Consider the following 25,275-nt stretch of genomic DNA (forward strand, 5'->3'; position numbering starts at 1 on the left):
AGTAAACAAACCAACATACAGTATAAGTGTATACAGGGTATCTGCACATTTCTAAAGTGACTTTAATTGTCAAAAACTGGCCAAATTGTCAAATATTACCTAAGCAAGAGGCAAACATTTTGAAAATAGCAGATCTACAAGTGTACGCGTTGCGAGGCCTGAGCTTGTAGATCTGCTATAATAATATATATAATCTGCAATATTTATATGTGGAACAGAGTCAAACTAAATGTAATGGCTCAACTCCTACATTCCAAGTGCTTATCAGGGTGGGGGGTCCCCCAGTTCAAATATGATTATTTTGGGGGGGTCACGGCCTGAAAAGGTTGAGAACCACTGTTATAGGACACCGAGCTACACTCTGTGTAGACTTATACAAGTTGTGTATTGAACTGAAACTTAAAGTGTAGACATTTATATCACACAGAGCTGACCGTCAGAGTCAATACTGTTGAGTGCAGTTGGGGGGATGACCGAGACTTTACACTGTCCCAGAGGACACTTGGACGACAGCTGCTCCTTACAGCCACTGTGTACCTGCAGGACAGAAGGGACACAGTGGAATTTAAAACAAAACACTCCTGACTCATCTCTTCATTTCCCCATCTAAATCATTCATATCTATGTCTAATCTATCAGTCCACCAAGCCAACAATATCTATCAATCCTGTGTCTACTTAATCATCAATATCCATCTATCCATCAATCAATCAATCAATCTATCCATCAAATCAATCAATATCTATCTTTTATCTATCTACATCCATTCATCCACCCATTCATCTCTCTTTCCATCTCTCTATTAATCTCTCCATCCTCACCATAGCTTTGCACCACAGACATCTCAAGTCCTGCAGTCTGAGGACACTGCCACATGTTTTATCACAGATGGTGCATTTTGCACTGACAGGCAGGTTCCCTTCCAACCACTGGTGAGGCATGGAGATCTGGAGAGGAGAGGGTTACAATTCATTTCCTATCACGTGTGTCTCTGCTTGTCAATGGTTGATTCAATAATAATTTTAGAGATATTACTAATCACAACGCATCGCGATCGTGATCTTGCTGATCTGATATTTTGGCAACTTTTGCATGACATACTTGTATGACAAAGAAGGGCATTTGTTGACGAAAAAACATGAAAAGTTTAAATGTGGAGGTACAAGGTTTCTGCCCGACAGCAATGTTATACTATGCAGATGTAAGCTGGCAAGTTTATAGACAAACTCTGCTCCGACTACAAATGCTAAGGACGTTATTTAGATGTTGTTTAGACAGATACTAGGTTTGATGTTTACCTTGTATCCTAGTTACTTTGAGGCACTATATATATTTTTTTCTTGGCACTCCATTGTGTGTGTGTGTGTGTGTGTGTGTGTGTGTGTGTGTGTGTGTGTGTGTGTGTGTGTGTGTGTGTGTGTGTGTGTGTGTGTGTGTGTGTGTGTGTGTGTGTGTGTGTGTGTGTGTTCATTCACTCACCCCATCCTCATCTTCAATAATGTCTTTGCCTATGGAAGCCAGTGTGGTCCATTTACAGTTGTTGGTCGCACGAACAGCACAGCGCTTATGAGCCTTGAACTTGCACACTAGAAATCAATCACACACACACACACACACACCTGTGAAATCTATATTATGAAATAAATAACAGTATTTAGGTGGTAGCATCTTGTGTGTGTGTGTGTGTGTGTGTGTGTGTGTGTGTGTGTGTGTGTGTGTGTGTGTGTGTGTGTGTGTGTGTGTGTGTGTGTGTGTGTGTGTGTGTGTGTGTGTGTGTGTGTGTGTGTGTGCGTGCATGCGTGTGTACCTTCACAGGACAATCCGTGTGATGTGACTCCAGACAGAGCCTCTCTACAAACGTTACAGTATGTTGGTCTGGCATGAGAACATGCATACCAGTTATGCATCCCACTGAAATGGTCCATACTGTACTGGGTAGACTGGAAGACAGAAAGACAGCTAGTGTTGAACCAAAGTGGGCAGCACGTTGGTTCAACGCTGTTGTTTTACGGTAAATGTGCTCTTTAATCAAAGTGGATTGGAACTGAATGAATATCTCTGCAACTATGTGACTTACTAATTATGTGACTAACTAACTGATTATGCGACTCACTGTCACTAACTGACTATGTAACTTACTAACCTACTATGTCACTAGGTGACACACCTACTAAGTAACTGAGTACCTACCAAACCAACTATGTGACTGACTAACTAACTGTTACTAACTGTGACTAACAACACTGTGACTAAGTACCTAAATACAGTATGTGCCTCCTTACTGACTGACTGATTGATAGAGAGGTATAGACTGCTATACAGACAGACATGTAGACACAGACAGACCTCAAAGTGTTGTCTATTCTGGACACTGCGTAGCGCTGCCATCCATTCCTCCATGTCCTTCCTGTTATCTGCACACAGGATCAAACGTCTGCATGGAGTGATGATCTGAGGGCAGACAGACGATGTATAATCTCTGAGTATATGAAATATATATATCGTATATCTAGGTGTGCCATGGGATCTTTTGGCTAAGCCAGGTGTCTTACTTGACTTAATCCTCTTGGCCCCCTTGGGAGCATAGGGCGTCCACCATGGATCTCCACCTCACTCTCCTCTGCGCAATGTTCTTTACTTCTTGCCAGGAAGTCCCCGTCTTGGTCAGTTCACCAAGTGTGGACCGCCTCCAGTTGGATTTTGGTCTCCCTGGCTTCCTCTTGCCTTGAGGATTGTAGTCCAGAGCTTGTCTTGCTATATTATTCGGATCCTTTCTAAGTGTATGGCCGATCCATCCCCACTTTCTAAATTTGATTTGTGTGTTGATTTGCTCCTGTTTCATGCATCTCCACAGTTCTACATTTGAGATCTTGTTGGGCCACCAAATCCTCAGTATGTATCTGAGACAGTTGTTAATAAACACTTGCAGTTTATCAGTGATTGATTTGGTGGTTTTCCAGGTTTCACAGCCATAGAGAAGGACAGACTTTACATTTGAATTGAAGATTCTGATTTTTGTGTTTCTGGAGAGCTGGGAAGAGAGCCATACAGGTCGGAGTGTTCTGAAAGCGTGTCTTGCTTTGTTGATGCGCAGCTCGACATCTTTATCAGCTCCTCCATCTGTGCTGATGTTGCTTCCCAGGTAGACAAACTCGACCACATCTTCCAGGGGTTTCTCCTCGAGAGTGATCGGTTGAAGGGATTTGGTATTGAGCCTCATGACCTTGGTCTTCCCAACATTAATCCTGAGTCCTAACTGTTTGCTGTGTTCATGTAATCTGGTGGTCTTGCGTTGGATGTGTGCATGTGTTCCTGAGATCAGAGCCAAGTCATCTGCAAAATCGAGGTCTTCCAGATGTTCAAACGGGTTCCACTGTAGTCCTGTCCTTTGACCATCCACTGACATTTTCATGATCCAGTCGATGGCGATTAGGAAGAGGAGGGGTGACAGTAGGCAACCTTGGCGTACTCCTGTTTTTATGAGGAGGGTGTCAGAGAGCTTACCATTTGAGATGACTTGACCTGTGAATCCATCATACATGCATTTGATGATGTTGACCAGTTTTATTGGTATACCATAGTGTCGAAGCAGCTTCCACAGGGTGTTTCTGTCCAGACTGTCGAAAGCCTTTTCGAAGTCGACAAAGTTAATGAATAACGAAGACTGCCATTCAATGCACTGTTCGACAATTATTCTGAGTGATGCGATATGGTCTGTACAGGAGTTATTTTTACGAAAACCTGCTTGTTCTCTCCTGAAAATCTTGTCCAGTGGATCTTGTATTCTGTCTAGGAGGATACGGCAGAGGATTTTGCTGGGGACTGAGAGGAGCGTGATGCCCCTCCAGTTTTTGCATTCACTGAGATTCCCTTTCTTTGGAACTGTGACGATTAACCCCTCTTTCCAGTCATTGGGAATCTCCTCTTTTTCCCAGATGTCATTGAGAAGCCCATGGAGGATCTCTGTGGTAGCGTTGGTGTCTGCTTTCAGTACATCTGGTGGGATGTTATCCTTCCCTGGTGCCCTGCCCAGCTTCATTTTTTTGCTGGCTTTCCTTATTTCCTCCTTAGTTATCCTACCACAGTTAATGTTTAGGTCTTGTCCTGCTTCCTCAATGACTGGTGGGGTGTCTGGGGGGAGTCTATTAAGGACCTCTTCAAAGTGTTCCTTCCAGCGCTCGAGTTGCTGGGACTCTTTGGTGAGAAGGTTTCCCTGCTTGTCCCTGATAGGCCGGCTCGTGGTCCGTTTTTTCCCAGACAGCTGACGGGTTATTCTGTACAGTTCTTTAGCGTTCCTGTCTCTAGCTGCTACCTCAGCTTCATTGGCCAGCTCTTCCATTTGTGCTTTCTTGTCCCTCTTGCAGCTTTTACGGACCATCATGTTCTTTTCTTGGTAGTCTTGTCGGAGGTGTTTCTTGGTGTTGTTGTCTGTCTCTCGATTGAGTTTGGCTTTGATGTCACGTCTAGCTTCGATCTCCTTCCAAGTTGCATCTGTGATCCAGTCTTTCCTTCTGGGGTCTCTGTAGCCCAGGACGGATTTACAAGTGTCAATGATAGCCATCTTGCATCTTTCCCATTTGTTGTTTATGTTTTCTCCTTCTGCTAGGGCTTGGAACCGGTTGCGAAGGTGGATTCCCCATTCTTGACATGTTTTATTATCCTTCAGTTTCCTTGTCTCAAACCTTCTCAGGACCCTGTTTCCTTCTTTCTTCTTCACTGCCAGTTTCATTTTGAGTTCTCCCACAAGAAGATGGTGGTCGGAGTCAATATCAGCACCCCTCTTTACTCTTACATCCATGAGAACTCTCCTCCATTTCCTGTCTATTGCAAAGTGGTCAATCTGATTTTCAGTGTGATGGTCAGGGGATATCCATGTAGCTTTATGGGTTTGTTTGTGTGGGAAGAGACTGCCTCCAATCACAAGCTCGTTGAGGGCACAGAAGCTGGCGAAGAGAAGCCCATTCTCGTTCATCTGCCCCAGTCCTTCTTCCCCCATTGTTCCTCTCCAGTCCCTGTTATCCTTCCCAATTTTGGCATTCAGATCTCCCATTACTATCTTAATGTCTCTTTTGGGAGCCTTCTGGAAAACAGCCTGGAGTTGTTGGTAAAAAGTATCCTTATCCTCATAGACAGCAGTGTTGGTGGGAGCGTAGCACTGGATGAATGTGATATTCCGTCCTTTTGATGTGAACCTGGCTGTGATGATCCGTTCTGAGATTGGTTCCCATTCAATGAGGCTTTTAACTGCACCTTTTGAAAGGAGTAGTCCTACTCCGTGTGTGTGGGGGTCTTCTTCTTTGGGGTTGCCTGAGTAGAGAAAGGTTTCTCCAGTGGCAGTTGTTACTTCTCCAAAGGTATTCCATCGGCTCTCACAAACCCCAACAATGCTTAAGTTGTAACGTTGCATTTCTTTGGTCAGTTGAGCCAATTTTCCAGTTTGGTGTAGTGTTCTGACATTCCAGCATCCAATTCTCGTTCTTAACTTCAGCTTCAGCAGACAATTCTCCACCTGGGGTCTCTGGTGAGTTTGCCTCAGGCGGTTCATACATCCCACTTGTGGGTCGTCAGTTAGGCTTCGGTCAGTCGGAGGTGAAGTTTCCATAGTTTCGGTTTCTGTAACAAGTTTGTTTTTCCGGGGACGGGTAGTTAGCCCATCGCCCAACCCCCAACCTGGAGGGCCAGGTGCTGCTCTTCGTCTGTCCTCTATCCTGAGACCTGCCCGGCTTGGTTGAACCTGCCAGGGGACTATCCCCTGCCGGTATAGCCCTCAGGGTCACTGAGGCACACAAGCCTCCCCACCACGGCAAGGTAGCAGCAGGTAGGGGAGGAATAAGCCAGGTGTGCCTTGGCACAAAAAAGGTTGATAAACACTGGTCTAATATACTGACACACACACACACACACACACACACACACACACACACACACACACACACACACACACACACACACACACACACACACACACACACACACACACACACACACACACACACACACACACACACACACACACACACACACACACACACACACACACACACACACACACACACACACACACACACACACACGAAATATTTATCTATGTCTACATAAACAGAAGTACAAGAATGCCTTGCACAAAGGACATAAACACTGCCAGTGCAGTCAAACAATAGGAAAACGGCTAGTTACAAAGTGCCTATATGGCAGAACGTTGTTAAATACAATATAGTTTACATACTGGTCAGACACAGCGGAAATAGAACATGGATAAAGGAAACAACGCCTCCTCCAAATTGAGCGGCTTCCTATATAATAATAGCACGGTACTGCTTAGTATCAGCTAACTGCTTGCCTTTTGGAGAGGCCGGCCATTTGTAAGCCTCTCACAACCAACTTGTGCACATGCTCTAGGCTACCAAGGATGAAAACTTAAAGTTTACATCTGTAGCCTAGTGCACACGCACACACGCCGTATAGAACAGGGTTGTCTCTATGCATGTACGTATTTATGCATGTCCCCACTCCCCACATAAGTAGACCAAGCCCGCCATCTGTATATGTCCACAGCCCCACACATCTACCAACCACAGCAACTAAACAGTTAATTTGACACTGCTACCCCAAACACAGCTCACCTCAAGCCAATAAGCTCACGTTAGCACGTTAGCACAACATAGAAGCTTTGTTCACGCCTAGTAAACGTACTATCCATACAAGGAAGGCACGCTGTTTTTTGACTCTGTGTCGTGCTTACTTTTGAGGCTCCTGCATAGTGTTTATCAATCAGTAAACCATCCAACTAGGCAACAAGAGTAAACAGTTCTCCTTGTTTATCTGTAGGGGTGTACAGTATATCGCACAATACGGCTTTAATAGTCATCCTTGTATAAAACATAAACTGTACAAAATACATTCAGAAACATGTTGGATGGATCGAGACAGCTTTAACATTGAGGTGAAGCGTTTCGCTCTCTCTGTGTGTGTGTGTGTGTGTGTGTGTGTGTGTGTGTGTGTGTGTGTGTGTGTGTGTGTGTGTGTGTGTGTGTGTGTGTGTGTGTGTGTGTGTGTGTGTGTGTGTGTGTGTGTGTGTGTGTGTGTGTGTGTGTGTGTGTGTGTGTGTGTGTGTGTGTGTGTGTGTGTGTGTGTGTGTGTGTGTGTGTGGTTTGTTTCCAGTCAAACAGCCGTAGAGCTCCCATTTCCTCTCCAGCTGTTTTACAAAGAGACCCCTGTTCCCATGATGATATAAATAGACACACTCACGCATGCACTCACACACACGCATGCACGCTGCCACACATACACACACACACACCACACCACATCCATTCATCTAATTTAGCTGTAGTTTAAGTTTATAAAAGTTAACAATTCATCTTAAAACCCTGTTAACAAATTTGAATACAGAGGAATTAATAAATACTTGCGTGCGTACACAAATCTTTGAATCCGGAGTCAAATATACAAAATTGTCATATGATGACGCATCTACACTCTAAACAAACACTTAAAGGTTTCATGACGTTCAGTTTTACCACATATTAAAAGTCTTTGTCATGGTCCTTCAAACGTGTATAAAAAGTTGTAACAAAAAATTCCACTCCAGTGATCCATGGCAAGTGTTTTTCTCTCACATTTCTAAAGCCTTTTCAACTGCAATGAAAAAATAAATCTTTGCCTGCGGGTGTCGCTGTTGAGGGGTTTTGCCTGTCAATCATCGCCTCTGCTCCGCCCCCCCCCCCCCCCCCCGAGGAGGAGAGTGGGCAGGATTAATGGCCTGTGACTTCAGATTACTTTTCAGCCTAATTATTCAGAAAACCCCAGACCACAGAAAATCCACTGAATGTTCAAAGTTCAGATTTTTGGGTGTAATTGAGGTCAAACCCCCCAAAAAACAAAAAAATTAAAAAAAAAAAGTGAGAATGAATGTCATAGAACCTTTAAAGGCTACCATGTTAAATATTTATGTGTGTCTGTGCTGCATGCATTTCTGTAATCATATGACACTGCTTGGGGTGTGTGTGCTTGGCAGGGGGGCAGGGGGTTATGGTTATGAGTTAACGGACAGAAGACTCATCTGGTAGATGTGTGTGTAATCAAATTATTCATATATATATGAATAATTCAATGTGTGTGTGGGGGGTGTGATGTTATACAAGACATGGCATTCAACAGCATTCTAAGAGCAGTGAGAAAGAGCAGACAGTGACATCACGGCTAATAATCCACACCTTTTGCTTCTAAGACAGTTACTTGGCAACAGAGGCCCAAACTGTGTCTTTCGCTTGCACAGTGAGGGCAGCTCACATGCCCTGTAATGCAATGTACTGTGTAGTATGTGCCTTTAAAAGTAAACTGAAAACATACCTGTTGCTATACTGTGCCTGGCTAACCTGCTCAGTTTGATCTTTCAGCTAGTAAACACTGCTTGCTTGCACCGTTTCCATGTGTACATTGTGTCTTATGTTGACCTGTGAACATATGGTTGTGTATTTAACCGTTTAGATGAGTTCAAGTAATTCACATCTCTAAAAACATCTCTAGTCTGTCTCTCCTGCTTAAAACATAGTCAATAGTCGTAGTCAATGCATACAGTTTAGGTAGACTATCGCCCAGGCATTTATATCTTCATATCCAACCTGGGGCGGGCTACTTACATCTCCCCTCAGTGGGACAAGCTCGGGCAACAACGAATGCCAATGCAAGACAACTAGTTCATACCACACACACACACACAGCCATTTGTATTCACATAAACAATGTGAGAAACAAGCAACAACACTTCAAGTTAATAGCTTAACATTACTGTTAATGAGGAACTCATGGTATACTGTAGTAGTGCAGTGGTTCTCAAAGTGGGGTACGGGGACCCCCAGGGGTCCTTCAGGGGGTTCAACGGGGTCCCCAACTAAATGACTGATAGTTAGGAATCAAATGGACCCTTACAGGTATGCAACTCTGAGAGTGAACAAATGGACAGGGTCCATTTGGTCCGTTATTATGGGTCCATTTGTACGCTCTCAGAGTTATGGAGGTCCGTGGCCTAATGCATACCACACTGGGGGACCTTGTCATTTTGAGAACCACTGGTATAGTCTATGCTATGGTCCCGCTGTGATTCCCCAGTGTGGGGAGAGAACTGGTTCAGAACATGGAAGATCCGTTTTGTACCTTTGTCGGTACACAGCCATTCTGTGTATCGTTGAAGGTCACCGTTTTCCACTATGGATAGTTTGGTCAAATTCACGGCTGAGGGAGTTTATCTGGAACCAAAACAAAGCGACCGGCAGCTGATCAAATCAGCACAAAAGCCATCACCCGCTGCCATTTTATCACTGGGTATGTGATGAAGAGTAATACAAAGTACTTGTAGATCTACTTTAACTGTAAAAATTGTCTTTGAGTGTGTGTGTGTGTGTGTGTGTGTGTGTGTGTGTGTGTGTGTGTGTGTGTGTGTGTGTGTGTGTGTGTGTGTGTGTGTGTGTGTGTGTGTGTGTGTGTGTGTGTGTGTGTGTGTGTGTGTGTGTGTGTGTGTGTGTATTTTGGCTTCAAGGTTAATGACCAGTGGTCAGGGACAAACCAACAAAACAGGATGTCTGTCCATCCGTCTCTCTTACAGTGACAAAAAACACTGTGTCCATCCAGACAACTGTCTGTCCTACAGAGACAAACAACACTAAGCCGTTATGTCCTATAGGAAACTAACTGTCCTACAGAGCCAACTAATGTCTCTTTTCCACTACGAAGGATAACCCAAGACCGTCCATAACCTGAAACTTTCCAGAACCTGTGAAGTTCAGTGATGAGTTTTTTTGTTTACGTTTCTATTCAAACCAGAACCATCCCAGAAGCGGGAGGTGTGATGGGAAAAAAAAAAGAAATAGCCCATCTACAAGCTCACAACCGGTCACATCGTGACACGTTGTGAGCTTGTACATCAGTTATTCTTGTTATTTGTGAAAACTTTTGAAATGATACGTTCTGAGTTCTGAACTCAGGGTTAGCACTACCTCTGAGTGCTGATCAGGGAGGGCCCAAATTAGGTTCTGAAGACCTTATCTGAAACCAAAGCGCATGGAAACAAACACAGAGCCTGTGAAACATCTTAAATGGCACGGCACCCCTTCATAGTTGAAAAGACTGTCCAACAAAGTCACTATCTCTCCCACAGAGACAAATATCATTAACTGTCTGTCCAGAGCCAAACAACACTGTCTACTGTTCTGCCAAAAGTATGGTTCAGAAGTAGATCCTCTATCAGTATGGTTGAAAAACTATTGATGGGAAATATAAACCCTCTTGATGAAGTGAACAATATTTCAACTTGTGGCAAACACAGCTGACCTTTATGCATGCACACACGTCACTAGTGACCAGAGCCAAGCATAAACAGCATCAGAATGACGACACACCAGTCAGCAGTTGGACTGCCAAACCACACACACGCGCATGTGCACACATACACGCACAATCACTCTCTCCATGGGTGACATTTTCCTGCCCTCGTTTTATTCCACACATTTTTCTCCTAAATAGTTTCCCTCTCTCCTTCTCTTTGATGATCAGTCAATCAGCCAGTCAATTAAACCCAAACTTTTTCGCTCCCAAAAGAGAAATTTGATGCCTCCCTAGGTCCCAAAATAGTGAAAATAGCCGATCTACAAGCTCACAACGGTTCGCGATGTGAAGCGTTGTGAGCTTATAAAATGTATTTTTAAGTTCTGAAAATCTTTGAAATAAATAATAAATTCCCATTAAAATGAGTATGCGATCCAAAAATGTGTCCCGACCCAGTGTTTGGGAAACACTGAATTAAACAGTCAGTTATATAGTGAGTCAAGAGTTAAACGGTCAGTCAGAAATGTTATAAAATTAAGTTAGTCATTACTGACCGTCATAAGCAGTCAGTAATTTAATGAAACAGTGTCAGTCATTGAAACAGTCAGTCAGTTAGTTAAACAGTCATTTAAATTGTCTATCATTAAGGTCAGTCGGTCAGTCAATTAAAGTGCAACCGTCAATCTGTAAATTACACTTTCAGTCAGTTTACAGTCCATTCTTTGATTTATCATTCAGTCAGTCATTTAATCAGTTAGTCAATAAATGAAACAGTCAGTCAGCTAGTCAATCAGTTAATTTAACAGTCAGTCAGTTAATTAAAAAGTCAGTAAGTCAGAGTCTTACTCTTGGTGCTGAGTGGTTGATTTCCTCTTCTCTCTTTTCTGTATGGTCTCTCTACTGTTTCTCTCCCCCTTTCTCTCTCGTCTCTCCCTCATTTACAGAACACTGCTACAGTTTTGTCCTAATCTCCCTTTCTGTCTGTCTGTAGTTCTGCCATTTGCCGGCCATATGTTTGGCCCCGCCCACATCCTCCCTTATGACTCAAACCTACTTCCTGTCTGTTGTCAGGCCGACCCCACCAGGGGATGTGTCTGACAGAACCCAAAGAACTTCTTTACATCAAAACGTGTGTTGAACTGTTTTGATAGCATGACAAACAGATAGCCGTGAGGCAAACCTCTCAACTTTCCACACACACACACACACACACACACACACACACACACACACACACACACACACACACACACACACACACACACACACACACACACACACACACACACAGAGTCTATAATTAAACCTCAAAGCCAAGACAGCCCATTACCATATATGGTTCTATTTAAAAAGGACAGTTACACTATCTACTACCATTTAAAAATAGGTAGAGGGCTGTTCATTACCTCCGAGTCTGAGACAGACAGAAAAGGAAGCTGAGAGACAGAAAATACGAAGGCTGAGACTACACAACCTTTCATTTGATAATGGGGCAATAATATGTAAGCAGCACACCACTACCAAACACACACACACCCCTGTATTCCTCAGGTATCTAACCCCTACACCCTAGTGTGGAAGGCACAACCGCACGTTGCCCACAAGGACACTTTCTGCACCATTGGATGCGTGGACTTAAGTGCAAATACACACATACACACCATATCATGCAACACAACATAATCTGAAGCGGTTAGGTGGTGCACGCACATCCAAGAATTGCAACGGGTGCTGGATCCAACTGAATAAACATGAACGAAAGAAAAGAGTCCACACACCGTCTTAATGCTCCCGGCAATTTGATGAATAGAGCGGTCAATATAACAACGTTTCGGCCGATGTGGCCTTCGTCAGGTATACTGAAAAGTGTGAGGAGACAGGTATAAAAAGAAAAGGAGGGCAGGATACACTAATCACTGAGCGCAGGCACCCGGGGACAACACCCCAATTTGAGAGTCTATGACTCACAAATTAACACACAGACCTATGACAATTACATAGAATAGCCATTATTCTTTAGTGGCCATCAGGAAAGAGGGAAACATTTTTAGTAAATATTTGTCAATACCCTATACAATAAACAAAGCTCCCTGAACCATAAACAGAGAGACCACACAGTCAGATATATATATGAACATTAAACATTAATGTTCATATATTAATGTTATATATGAACATATATTCATTTGAATGACAATGGCGGGGCCATTGTCATTCAAAATGTCTCCGATTACGACTTAGAAATCAAGAGACAATTAAATGATGACACTTTTTACAGAAAGCTCCCATCTGATCCCACCAATCACTTCAAGGCAACTGTACATGAGCAATTACAAATGTGGTTTGAAAATGGTGAAATTAGTCAAAGTGAATATGCATTTATGAAAAATGATTTTCCTGTCATTCCTGTTTTCTATACCTTGCCTAAGGTACATAAATCCCAGACAATTCCACTAGTGGGCAGACCAATAGTGAGTAGTATTGATTCTCTAACCACTAACCTAACCTTTATTGATTATTGCCTTAAACCATGGGTTACTTCTCTCCCCTCGATTGATTCGATTGATTTTATTAGCAAATTAAAGTCTGTGGACCTACAGAGTGTCTGTTGGTCACGTTGGATGTTAGCAGCCTTTACACCAACATCCCTCATAGGGGTGGTGTAGAGGCGGTCAACTTTTTTCCTCTTATTAAACCTAGCACAGCCTGTGTCACTGAGCTCACCGAATTAGCATTGACTACAAATTACTTTCTTTACAAAAATGACTTCTTCTTACAAGCTAAGGGGACAGCCATGGGCAGCACAATGGCCCCCAACTACGCAAATGTATATATGGGTTATTTTGAGCAACATTTTGTTCTAGACTCTACTGTTAATCCTTACTATTCCAACATTCTACTTTATCAGCGTTATATCGATGACCTTTTCATTTTATGGACGGGCACGGCAGAAACTCTTAAATCGTTTCATGCCTATTTAAATTCGGCCAACGAACATCTACAATTTACAATCGAGTTCAGTGACACAAGCATTAGTTTTCTGGATGTGTTGGTCATAAAAAATGACAACTCCATACAGACAGACCTGTATCGAAAACCACTGATAGGAATACTCTACTTCGAGGGGATAGTTTTCAGACCACACATTTGATTCGAAGCCGAATATTAGTCAATTTCATAGGGCACGCAGGGTTTGCAGCACTGACGCTGGCTATATTGCACAGGCCACTGATCTGACCAACAGGTTTAGAGATAGAGGGTATAAACAGGAATGGGTTGATGTCGCTGTTGATCGGTTTAAAGCCATGACGCAAGAGGAATGTCTCATACCTAAAATGGCAAATTCTCCTTTCTGTGTCCTCAGATACTCACCCATGGGCTTTGATTTAAAAAAGAATAATTGCAAAACATTGGCATATAATTAAAATCGGACCACAGACTCAATACTGTCTTTAAAGAAGCTCCAGCTGTGGTTTTTAAACACCCTCCTAATTTGAGGGACCAGTTGGTGAGATCTTATACGCCCGAACTAAAACAAAGCACCTTTTTGGATGATATTCCCGATGGGAACTACAGGTGTGGGAGTTGTGCCGAGTGTGGCTTTACAACTAAGTGCAAAACTTACACACATCCCCACAGTGGTAAAACCGTCAAGATACGCGGTGTGATTACCTGTAGTACCAAAAATGTGGTGTATCTTATTAAATGTCCCTGTGGCTTGGGGTATGTAGGAAAGACCAACAGACCCCTTCGTACTCGCATCAGCGAGCACCGCTCTAACATTAGATGCGGGGACGAACGCAATCCTGTGGCTCTACACTTTAAACAGGCAGGCCACAGTATTAGTACTTTCCGTGGTGTCACAGCCTCCTAGAGGAGGCAATTTAGAACGCTGCCTGCTACAACGTGAAATGCTTCATATTTACACTCTAAATAATACTATGGCACCTCATGGGTTAAACGAGGAATTCGACATCAAACCTTTTCTGTAACATGTATTCTAGTCTGTCTTTTAATATTGCTTTTTTGCATTTTTAATGTTTAATGTTCATATATATCTGACTGTGTGCTCTCTCTGTTTATGGTTCAGGGAGCTTTGTTTATACATTGTGGTAGACTGGTATTTTGTATAGGGTATAGACAAATATTTACAAAAAATGTTTCCCTCTTTCCTGATGGCCACTAAAGAATAATGGCTATTCTATGTAATTGTCATAGATCTGTGAGTTAATTTGTGAGTCATAGACTCAAAAATTGTGTGGGTGTTGTCCCCAGGTGCCTGCACTCAGTTAGATTAGTGTATCCTGCCCTCCTCTGTTCTTTTTATACCTGTCTCCTCACACTTTTCAGTATACCTGACGAAGGCCACATCGGCCGAAACGTTGTTATATTGACCGCTCTATTCATAAAATTGCTGGGAGGATTAAGACGGTGTGCAGACTCTTTTCTTTTGTACACAACATAATCTGCACATACATATGAAAGGATCACAATGGAAATAAGCCGCTGACTTTTGTATTTTACATGCAGTATGTTTATTATCAATAAAGAGGTCAATTTATTGTATTTGTAGTTGGAAAAGATAATGCAGAACTACAGTATGTGCTCTTCAGGATTGCTTTCAACTGTATATTACTATACCATAGCTATATATAAAATTAGAAAGTGGAGAAAACAACGGCTGTTGGCTGTTGCTAGGTTGCAGGTAAGGTAAATAAGGTGGATGTATTCAGACAGGGAGTGTAAGGTTGAGAGAGATTATATATGTTATCATTAGAATTCCTCATAATTACGGTATTGTTTAAATCCTCTTTCCTGTACCGTAACAGTGTATATTTTTTTCCCCCTGTAATATTTACCGTCCCTTGACCTCATTTGTTTTTGTTTTGTGTGTCTAGCATGTGATGAGTTAAAAAAAAAGCTAAGAAAAAAAGAATACCTCTCAGCCAATCACAATGCAAGGTCGGAACAAACTGGCAATATGGAACAAAGAAAAGCATTCACATTGTTGTAAAGGCACATATTAGACCTTTTTACATGAAACATGCGTCACTACCGACAGTAAACGTTACATATTCAGATTAGTCCATTAATCATTTCACTCCCAGTAACAGATGTCTTAAAAAATAAATCAACTTATTTCACAAAAGGAGAGGCGAGTACTCACGGTGAAGCTGTTATTGACATTCTTTGTGCTGGACTCAGCAACACTGGCATCAGTTAGATCAACCTCATCAAATATGATAGACTGGAGTGGAGAGAAACAAAACGAGAGAGAAGGAACTATTAGCAGGTTAGAATTGATTGAAGGTAATTGTGTAGACAGACAGACTTGCTACCCAGTCCATACACATGGATAAATAAACACACATACTATAAGGTACGGTATATTTTATTAGGACATGTGTCCTCTTAATTTGACCCATCCTAAATATTTAGGAGCTGTGAGCAGTCACAATGCAGTGTGAACATGCATGTCTTTTGTTGTGGGAGGTAACTGGAATACCAGGAGGAGGAAACCCACGCAAACACGGGGAGAACATGCAAACGTCACACAGAAAGGCCTCTTTCCAGGTTTCCAACTTGCTGTGAGGCAACATTACTATCCACTGTGCCACCATGCTGCCCTGCACAGGTACATAGTGGAACATCCCTATATTCATAATAACCATAAGCTTATATACTTACATACACAGGCAGACATATATACTGTATGGCACGCACAGACACAGACACACAGAGACAGGTTAGTACCTTGGCAGTCTGCGCGTAGTACAGTGTTCTCCCTCTCAGTTTAAAATAACGTCTCTTCCAGCGCTGAAATGAACTGGTCTGTTTCAGCAACTTCCCCTCCTTCAGAATGGTCTGTAACACACAGAAACACATGGTAGGTTAGGAAATCAGCATCTGGTTGTCAGACAAAAGGTTGTCTCTCCATCATTGGCAAAACAGTGGATACTCTTTGTAGTCCAGGGGCCAAGTCCAACACAACACTGTTATTTTCACAAATTGGTACCACCTGAGGTGGCCGTAAAGTTTTTGTATTTTTGTATTCCTACATGTCTCTAGTTTATATTTTGGTATGATACATCTTCCAATTCAGTAGCTTAATGGCAGTTATCACTACCTACAGGCTAATGTATCCGGTAGGAGACACAAAGTAGAATCTTTGTGTCTCCTACCGGAAATACACCCGGGCATCAAATTATTGCGACAAAAAAACAAATATATCCATGTATTCAAGGCTTCATGGGGTGTGCAATTGATAACTTCTCAGATTTTTGGTGTTTGCAAAAAGACTGCTTTCCATAAGCTTGTAAAAGTTGACCCTCCTTCGGTCTAGTGCGGTCATAGCTGAATGGGTAGAGAGTCCCCCTGGGAAACGTAAAGGAGGAGTTCACCCAAAAAATGATTTATTTTCTATCAATTGCACACCCCATGAAGCCTTGAATACATGGATATATTTGTTTTTTTGTCGCAATAATTTGATGCCCGGGTGTATTTCCGGTAGGAGACACAAAGATTCTACTTTGTGTCTCCTACCGGATACATTAGCCGGTTTAGAGTGATTACTGTCATTAAGCTACTGAATTGGAAGATGTATCATACCAAAATATAAACTAGAGACATGTAGGAATACGAAAATACCAAAAATGTACGGCCACCTTAGGTGGTACCAAAATCTGGCTTGGCCCCAGGACTATTGGGTCAAATGCTTAACTAAACAAGTCCCCTGGGTTCAGAGTGGTCGTAGGTGACTTTGAAGTTATAGCGAAAGAATAAATCGAATATACGGTCCTCCTTGTAGAATATAAAACCAGCAGTACAATCCGTTCTCCTGGTAGAATATAAAACCATCAGTAGTAGAGGTCCTGGTAGAATATAAAACCAGCACTATTAGTGGTCCTGGTAGAATAGGAAACAGTAGGGGCCCCCACAGGCATGTAAAGCCAGTAATCAAATGGTAATTTCCCATTTCTGCATCCTATTCTTAGGGAATACGTGCTGGTCTTGAATGCCAGTTTATTGTGTACTCCTGCAACTGGAGTGTAGGCCTGTCACAATGATTACATAATCGCAAATCGCAATTATTTGAGATAGTCGCAATTATTTTGCATAATCATAATTGTTTCAATGTTGAAAAGTTATAATACATTTTTGAAACTTCTTCCAAAAATAGCAGAAATTGCAGATCTACAAGCTCACGCATTGTGAGCTTGTAGATCGGCCATTTCCACTATTTTCAAATATTTTTTAAGAATAAAATCATTAAATGTCAGTCATTTCTTTACATATTTAAGTTATTTGTCATATCTGCCCTGTGTAATTTTTGTTTACAAAGCCTAAAAGGCAAACAGAAATGTTCAATGCCAAAAACATCATTAAATCATCGACAATTAATCGGCTAAATCACATGACTGCGGTACTGCAAATGACAGTACAGAACCTTCTACCATCCAGTACTAAAACAGTGTGTGTGTTTCACTGCGGTGCATTCAATATAGCAATTGAAGCAATCGCTCGCTGGAGAACAAGACCTCATGCACCGCACCTACACATTGCGACAAGGAAATGGCACTAAGCTTGCGTGTGTGACAAAATAAAAACTAACAAAAACAAACAAATACATATCGGACATGGAATCATGGACATGGGCTGCACTGATTGAAAGACAGAACGCTCGTCATCTCCTTCTTGAATCACTACCCTGCACAGGATATTCTGTGAGACACACAACAGACATGAACCAGCTGCCACAAACACAAGTTCAGCACCGCACTCCCAATTATGATAGTAATATGTAATATCACAACTGCCAAGACAGGTCCATGACCGCCCCTTACAATGACCAATAAAAAATATATTTAATTGTTCGATCCCCACAGAGACGACCATGTCTGTCCACAACCATGAGTCCTGTTGAATTTCGTATGTGTTGATTTCAACACATACGAAATGTTTTAGTTGAGCCGCAAATCGTCATCAATTGTTAAAGTATTGTGATGACGCTGTCCTAATAAGTCCTCCAAACCCTAGTTGTGACCTGTGACCTTTAAAAAAACATACAGGAAATAATTAGCACCGTTTATCTTTTGTAGGACATAGTTGTCATCTCTTGCCTGGATGAAGCCCATCATAATCATGAAACTCTGGAGTCACAACAAGCTCAAATCCAGCTCAAGCTCTTGGTCCAGTTGTCACTGTTCCAAGTTGTCACTGTTCAATTTCAATGTCACTCGGCAAGCTTTTTTTGCGATGGTGTCAAGGAAAAACTCCCCTTTAATGGGAAGAAACATCAGGCAGAACCAGGCTCCATGGTGGGCGGCCGACGGCCGACCGTTCATCTACTTTGACAGGTGAAAGAGACAAGGAGAGAGAAACCGAAAGAGATACACACACAACAGCAACAAGAATAACCAACACAAACACAATCATTGGTGCAAGTGTTGATCACTGGCTTATGTTTTAGTATAATCTATCAACTGGTGGGAGTGAATCAGGACGTAGAGTGGCTATTTGGGGACCGGAAAGTTCCCGGTTCAATCCTTGAGCAACTGTTCCCTATGAGCAGGTTAGTACCTTGCATGGTTGCCTCCTTGTTTGTATGGGTGAATGTAGTGTGTTTGGAAAAAAGGACCTACTGTCTAAATAAATGTATGGTGGTCAGAGACAGCGCTAGGGGGGTGCTTGGGCACCCCTAAGAAGGCCATATAGCACCCCCATGAAATGTTTCAACTTTTTCACACATTCAATTTTTTCACTGAATAAAAGTGTAGTAAAAAATATAAGTGTTGGACTGTGTGACATGATCCTATTATTAATCATAGGTCATTTGTACAGTTCATCAGGATCGTTCGTCTGATGCACTGGTGAGGTGGATCTAGTGACCAACAGTGGTGAGGTTTCTTTCACTGACTGCATATTAATATACATGTGCTGTTTTGAGCTACAGTCTGATTTATGTTGTATATGTGTGTACAGCCTGTACATGAAATTCACTGCCTGCATGGAAATTACTGTGTGCGTAATTCCTGGCTGGAAGTATTAAATTGTTATTAATTGCATCTACATTAAGCTAATGGTTGTCATTTCCTCATCTGTCTTTCATATTATCAATCATGATGTTCTTTTCACCAGACATGAGTGTGTTCGACAGTGCGTTCATAACGTGACTCTTTTTTACTCTCAGGAGATCCAGTCAGAGGTAGCCTAATATTACAACTATTCACCCATTCACCCGTTGACAATGATTGTTTTGGGATTGCTTGTGATTTTGAAAAGACATTGGGCTATGGGGGTCCAATCAAACAAATTCTCTTTAACTTTGGCTTCATTCAAATTTGCAGACATTGAAGCATGCAGATGCTAATACAAACGTACATTTACTTATTGACACTGACAGTCATTGACAAATGTAGCCTTTTCTAAGATGAAGCTATAATAGACGCCTTGCAATATACCGATTTATTCATGAATGGTCGCCGATTCTTGAGTCATTCAACATGAACTTGTGTGCAAATGTCATTCCTGGCAGCAGATGGAATTTACAGGAGCTGCACACAAGCCATGCATATGCCCTTTTTTTGCGTCCATATAATGATTGGTTACATGCACAGTTCTGTACATGCAATTAAAAGTCAACCTCTCCACAGCACCCCCAATAGAAATCAGCTGGAGCAGCCACTGATGTTGGTTAATATTCCATTGGAGTCTGAGTCCTGTACTGTACTGTGTCAATAGTTTAATATTGACATATTACTGACCCTTGTCAAAAGGCAAGCAAATTCACTGGATGACCTCTCTTACTCAGCAATGAAGTGAATCTGAGCTTTTACTCTTTCAATATGCAGGTAACTGAAAACCCAAACCAAGACCTTCATGTATATAAACGCATAGTATCGCCAATACGTAATTGTTGCAAGAGTAAAGGTCTGCTCTTTGTTTTTAGATTTTTAACTGATATTTAGTCAACAGAAGAAAAGAAAACTATACCGCTTTAAAAAGACTATTACTTCAGCTATTACTTATTTTCTCAAGACACTTCCCATTTCAGCTGTGCTGTGGTCTTCTTCCATACACACTTGTTTGAACCTCACCGCAACTAACTTTGATCAAATTGCAGCTTTATATATAGACATGCATGTGGCGTTCAGCCAGCATCACTTCCTGTGTCCCTGCCTTGCCTTTAACCACTTAAACCCCAGCCTCTGTATTGTAGGAAAATCTTTCGCTGAAAACAGCAGATCGACAAGCAAACAACGCAAAATTGTGATCGGCTACTTTCAGCGAAAAGAAAAGAAGAAAGAAAAGAAAAGAAAATACACTAGTATGGAGCCCTGAGGGACTCCGATTACCCATATGGGGTTTAAGTGGTTAACATCCACGTCACTATTATTAGAAGAGATTTCAGTTGTTTAAAAAAAAACACACGAAAAAAACAAACCCTGAAACAATCAATATTCCCCTAGGCGACGTGTTGCATGAATTACAGAACAATTAGTGACCATAATTCACTTCAGCACGATACCGCACTATGGTAATACTTGTCAGGCATGTAGGCTACAATAATTAACCTACTCGGGATTGACGGAACAACGAGAGAGAACCGTTATGTGAAGTGATGAGAACAAGATGAGATCTACTGCAAAAAGCACAGGAATCGTAAAATCGGATTATTCTGACAGCCACCGGTATAAACACGACCCCCAACCCAGGTTCTACGCCACTTCTCCCCGCTGGACAGAGGGAAAGACCGGGGATTGAGACCCAGTGTTACAACGAAACTAGTGACCTGGCGAATTACGTTACTCCAGAGGTCGCTGATTTGCTAATTTAGACTTTGAGAGAGAATGCATCACACCATCCATAATAATAATGTTTCACAAAAGGTGTGGAAGGAAGACCACCTCCAGAAAATATGTTAGTGTTTGAAGTTGTTACATTGTTGTTACAGTCAGATCATAAAATGATGCCACATAATAGACCACAAATGGCAATGTTTTCCAGTTAGGTTAAAAAAGATTGGATATCAGCTTTTTTCTTTTTTATGCATGCATTTTTGCTTTATTTGACAGTGACAGAAAAAGAATGAATGCAGGAGAGGGAATTACAAAGGGCCTGGTCGGATTCGAAGTTCGAACCCAGGCCAGCCATGCACTCTGCCAGGTGAGCTACCGGGACACCGACTTTGAACTGAAATTAAAACATTTTTCCCCCGCAGCATCAATCTGGTTCAATGTATATAAAATTGCAGATATATGATTTAAGGTTTATACGTTTTTTATTGTATTTCATTTTTATGTGACTCCAAATGAACAATGAGAAAGAACCTGCCACCTGTCTAGAACTTCCAAAAATCTTTATTACAAAACAATGTTTCGGTCCTTAAACCTTCATCAGCATCAGGGCAAAAATGTTTGGACCGAAAGGACCGAAACGTCGTTTTGTAATAAAGATTTTTGCAAGTTCTAAAAAGTGTGCGGGATCTTTCTCATTGTGCATTTGAACTCTCGTTTTGTCGTAATGTATGGAATGCATGTTTTTTATTTGCACATGCATTCCATTAATTCCATAGGGCTAGACCACACATGGACAAATGACATCATCAACCTCCGACGGGAATTGGCCCGTCCCACTTGAGTAAAAATGAGCTATTTCTAAAATAAATACAATATTTAAGGTGATTTAAATTTAAATTCTAGTTATAGAGGGCAATTATAATGTATTAAGGCATATAACGCTTATTAGCCAGGGATCCTTTTCATGTGACTCAAAACCATGATCACAAGGTCTGGAGCACAAACAGAACATAATCAACATGCAACTAAACGATGATGCATGGCACATTGTCTATATGATGCACAATTAGAACGTACAGTAATAACAAAACTATGGCACATGCAGCATGACGAAATTCTTCAAAATGGCACCTAATGTACAAATAACATTTGGCTTATCTCACTGTAATCTGAGTTCCCAGAAGTTTTCGCCGGCTCGGCGAGGAACTTCTGGGCCAGAGCCCTGGGATTTGTGGGCGGGATGTAATTTACGCTCTGAATCTGAGCGGACACGCCTCTTACCGCTCTGGAGCTGTGCAACTTGTGTAAAAAGTCAGACGACAGGCAAACAGCAGTACACAACAATGGCGGCCGAAATTTCTCAAGGGGAAATTGCTTCCCGTCGATCCTATTTAGATGCAACACCCACTGCATGTGGATCCCGCCCCCTTTTCTTCATTGGCTGTTGATTTGAATCACAACGCAGTGGCCGCGCCCCCGCTGTCCAAACTCCGAGGCAATGCCTCCCAGACTAATCTCACTGTAATAACTAATTCATTATTTAAAGGACAACTTTGTTTTTTTACTACCAAGGTTTATATTTTAGCTTGTAATTTAAGTAAATAAAAGATGCCCCCGCCCACTGTAAAAAAGATCGCGATAATTGCTAAAGCTATAGAAAGTCGTAAAAAAAAAAATGTAACACTCATATTTTATTTACTTTAATTACAAGCTAAAACCTAAACCGTGGTTGTAAAAAAAACAAAGTTGTCCTAAAAATAAATGTAATTTAAGTAAATAAAAGATGAGTGTTAAAATGTTTTCATTTACTGCTTTCTATAGTTTTAGCAATTTTCGCGATCTTTTCTACAGTGGGCGGGGGCATTCGGGCAGGTAAATATGTCTTTTTTTTTACACAACCCGTCGATTTCTTTATTATTGTTTACAGTAGCTCTTCTAGCCTCCAATAACTCACATCTGGCCATCAAAGACCACGGGACCTTATTCATTGTGTAAAAAAAGACATTTAGCCACCTGCCCGAATGCCCCCGCCCACTGTAAAAAAGATCGCGATAATTGCTAAAGCTATAGAAAGCTATTAAAAAAAAATAACACTCATATTTTATTTACTTTAATTACAAGCTAAAACCTAAACCGTGGTTGTAAAAAAAACAAAGGTGTCCTTTAAATATAGATCATGCCAAAGGCAGGAATAATACTTTGGCAAATATCTTTATTAATTAGGATTACATTCTTACATGAAAACTAAATATGTCTACCAAGTAGTGGCCATTCGAAAGGGTGAAGATTGAGATTCTATCTTGCCCTGTTGTATATCTTTCGATGACCTTGGGAATTCTGGTGTTGTGCCCTCTGAAGTTCTGAAGGTTTGTACTTTTGGTTTTCATAACTTTGAAAGTTTAAGGCTCTTCTTCAATTAATTTGTTAATGAATTAATTATAACAACAACAAATGTTGTCCCCACTCCTTTGGGGTGTAATTTGTCACTGTATACTTGCACATACATGAAATGATTATTTTATTTACCCACCCTAATTACAGTGGTGGAAAGTAAGTACATTTACTTAAGTACTGTACTTAAGTAAATGTGAGCTTGTAGATCTGCTATTTTCAAAAGATTTGTATACATTTGAAAACTTGTGAAATTGGACATTCTGCATAATGAGTACTTTCTACTTTTGGTACTTTAAGTACTTTTGATAATACTTTTGTACTTTTACTCAAGTAAATTTTGATTTCGAGACTATTACTTGCAACAGATTATTTCTACATTGCAGTTGATACTTTTGTGAAAATGTGAGTAGGTTTTCCACCACTGATAATTAGGAGCATTGTGAGCTTGTAGATCTGCTATTTACACTACTTCTTGAACGTTGTTTTTACGTATTCTTAATTTTAATTATGAAATACTTTTGAAAAAATGTTGGAATTGTTTTCAATGAATGAAAAGTTGTGATTTGTTGATTTTGTTTAAACGTTTTAACATTTTTGAAATAATAATTATATATATTTTTTAATTAAACAGAAAGAAAGGGGGATTTTTAGTCGCGACCTATCAAAATTGGTCCGCGACCCAAACATGGGTCCCGACCCACTGTTTGGGAAACGGTGCGTTAGATAACGGTAAGAGCCTCAGTAATCTCTAAAGACATAATTCGACAAGGCACACATTTCGCCGTAACACCTCCATCACATCGGTGGTCGTTAGCATGTTAGCCCAGCCGGCTAGCGGATACGGGACAAATGTTTGATCGTTGTACATGAGCAACATTCGGACGCTCATGTTTACAACGGTAAACATGAGCGTCCAAACGTTCAAATTCGATTAGATCCCCGTTTCCCGGTCCGTTTCGTTCTGAAGTCAGCTTTTGGTCAGTTATGCAGCGGGTTCGGACAAAAGGAAAACTTTATTTTACAAGAATAAAACTGGAAGTAAACTTGTTTGTATTTCAGAAAGCCAAGCCGATCTTATACCTACGGAACGTTATGTTTGCATTTCCCCTGCAGCTACAATAACGTTTTGAACGATTGAACAGAATATAAAGTCGCGTTCAAAAAAAGCAAATAAGAAAACAGACGGAAATATAAGCAGAGGTGCCCTTTCTTTTTTTTGCTTTATATCTTTTCAACTTTTGTCCATTTGTGTCCATCATCATGGGCCGATGGGTGGCTGCTGCTTGAATGAAAACTAGAGGAACACACAACACGATCACACACACACACACATTAAAAAAAACAGCCCCCGTGTGCGTTTTTAATCTTATTAAAAAGCCCACATTGATCATTAGACTGTTACCTTGCTCCTTATCTGTCCGGACGTGGAGACCTTTCTGATGAGTTTCTGCGGGGAGCCGTGCTCTTGGTCGGGTTCGCTATCTGACGACTCCTCCAGACATCTGACCGGGATCTCTGCTCCTCCTGACTCCGCCATCCTGACACTAAACCCGGGCAATATTTGTAGAGTCACAGCCGGGTGGAGAGAGAGAGCGAGAGAGACAGAACGGCAGGGACGGCGACGCCCCCTAGCGGTGGAGTGGGGACAACGCATGGGAACGGAAGAGGGGTCTAGGGTCAAAGTAAAGAGAGCACTTACATTTTATAACCACCTAAAACAGTGGTTTTCAACCTTTTTCGCATAAAGGACCCCCTTGAC

The 25,275-nt window shown here is 41.5% G+C and overlaps 1 protein-coding gene across 3 annotated transcripts in view; it reads right to left on the minus strand.

Moving 5' to 3' along the window:
* dgkd (diacylglycerol kinase delta) overlaps positions 1 to 25,065 on the minus strand; it is a gene marked incomplete at its 5' end in the record, with an annotated part of 48,445 nt that extends 23,380 nt beyond the window's left edge. Inside the window, 8 exons of one of the 3 annotated variants that reach the window (XM_084065466.1) lie at positions 435 to 537; positions 822 to 947; positions 1,480 to 1,586; positions 1,808 to 1,940; positions 2,347 to 2,451; positions 15,491 to 15,571; positions 16,078 to 16,188; positions 24,919 to 25,065. In XM_084065466.1, the coding sequence (XP_083921592.1) occupies positions 435 to 537; positions 822 to 947; positions 1,480 to 1,586; positions 1,808 to 1,940; positions 2,347 to 2,451; positions 15,491 to 15,571; positions 16,078 to 16,188; positions 24,919 to 25,053 (901 nt within the window). Of the gene's footprint in view, positions 1 to 434; positions 538 to 821; positions 948 to 1,479; positions 1,587 to 1,807; positions 1,941 to 2,346; positions 2,452 to 11,169; positions 11,328 to 15,490; positions 15,572 to 16,077; positions 16,189 to 24,918 lie in introns of those variants that run through there. The other 2 variants (XM_084065464.1, XM_084065465.1) reach the window with 2 other exon arrangements.
* Positions 25,066 to 25,275: the final 210 nt, after the last annotated feature.

The sequence above is a fragment of the Gymnoscopelus microlampas genome (genome assembly GCF_963454915.1).
Source record: "Gymnoscopelus microlampas genome assembly, chromosome: 8".
Lineage (NCBI taxonomy): Eukaryota > Metazoa > Chordata > Actinopteri > Myctophiformes > Myctophidae > Gymnoscopelus > Gymnoscopelus microlampas.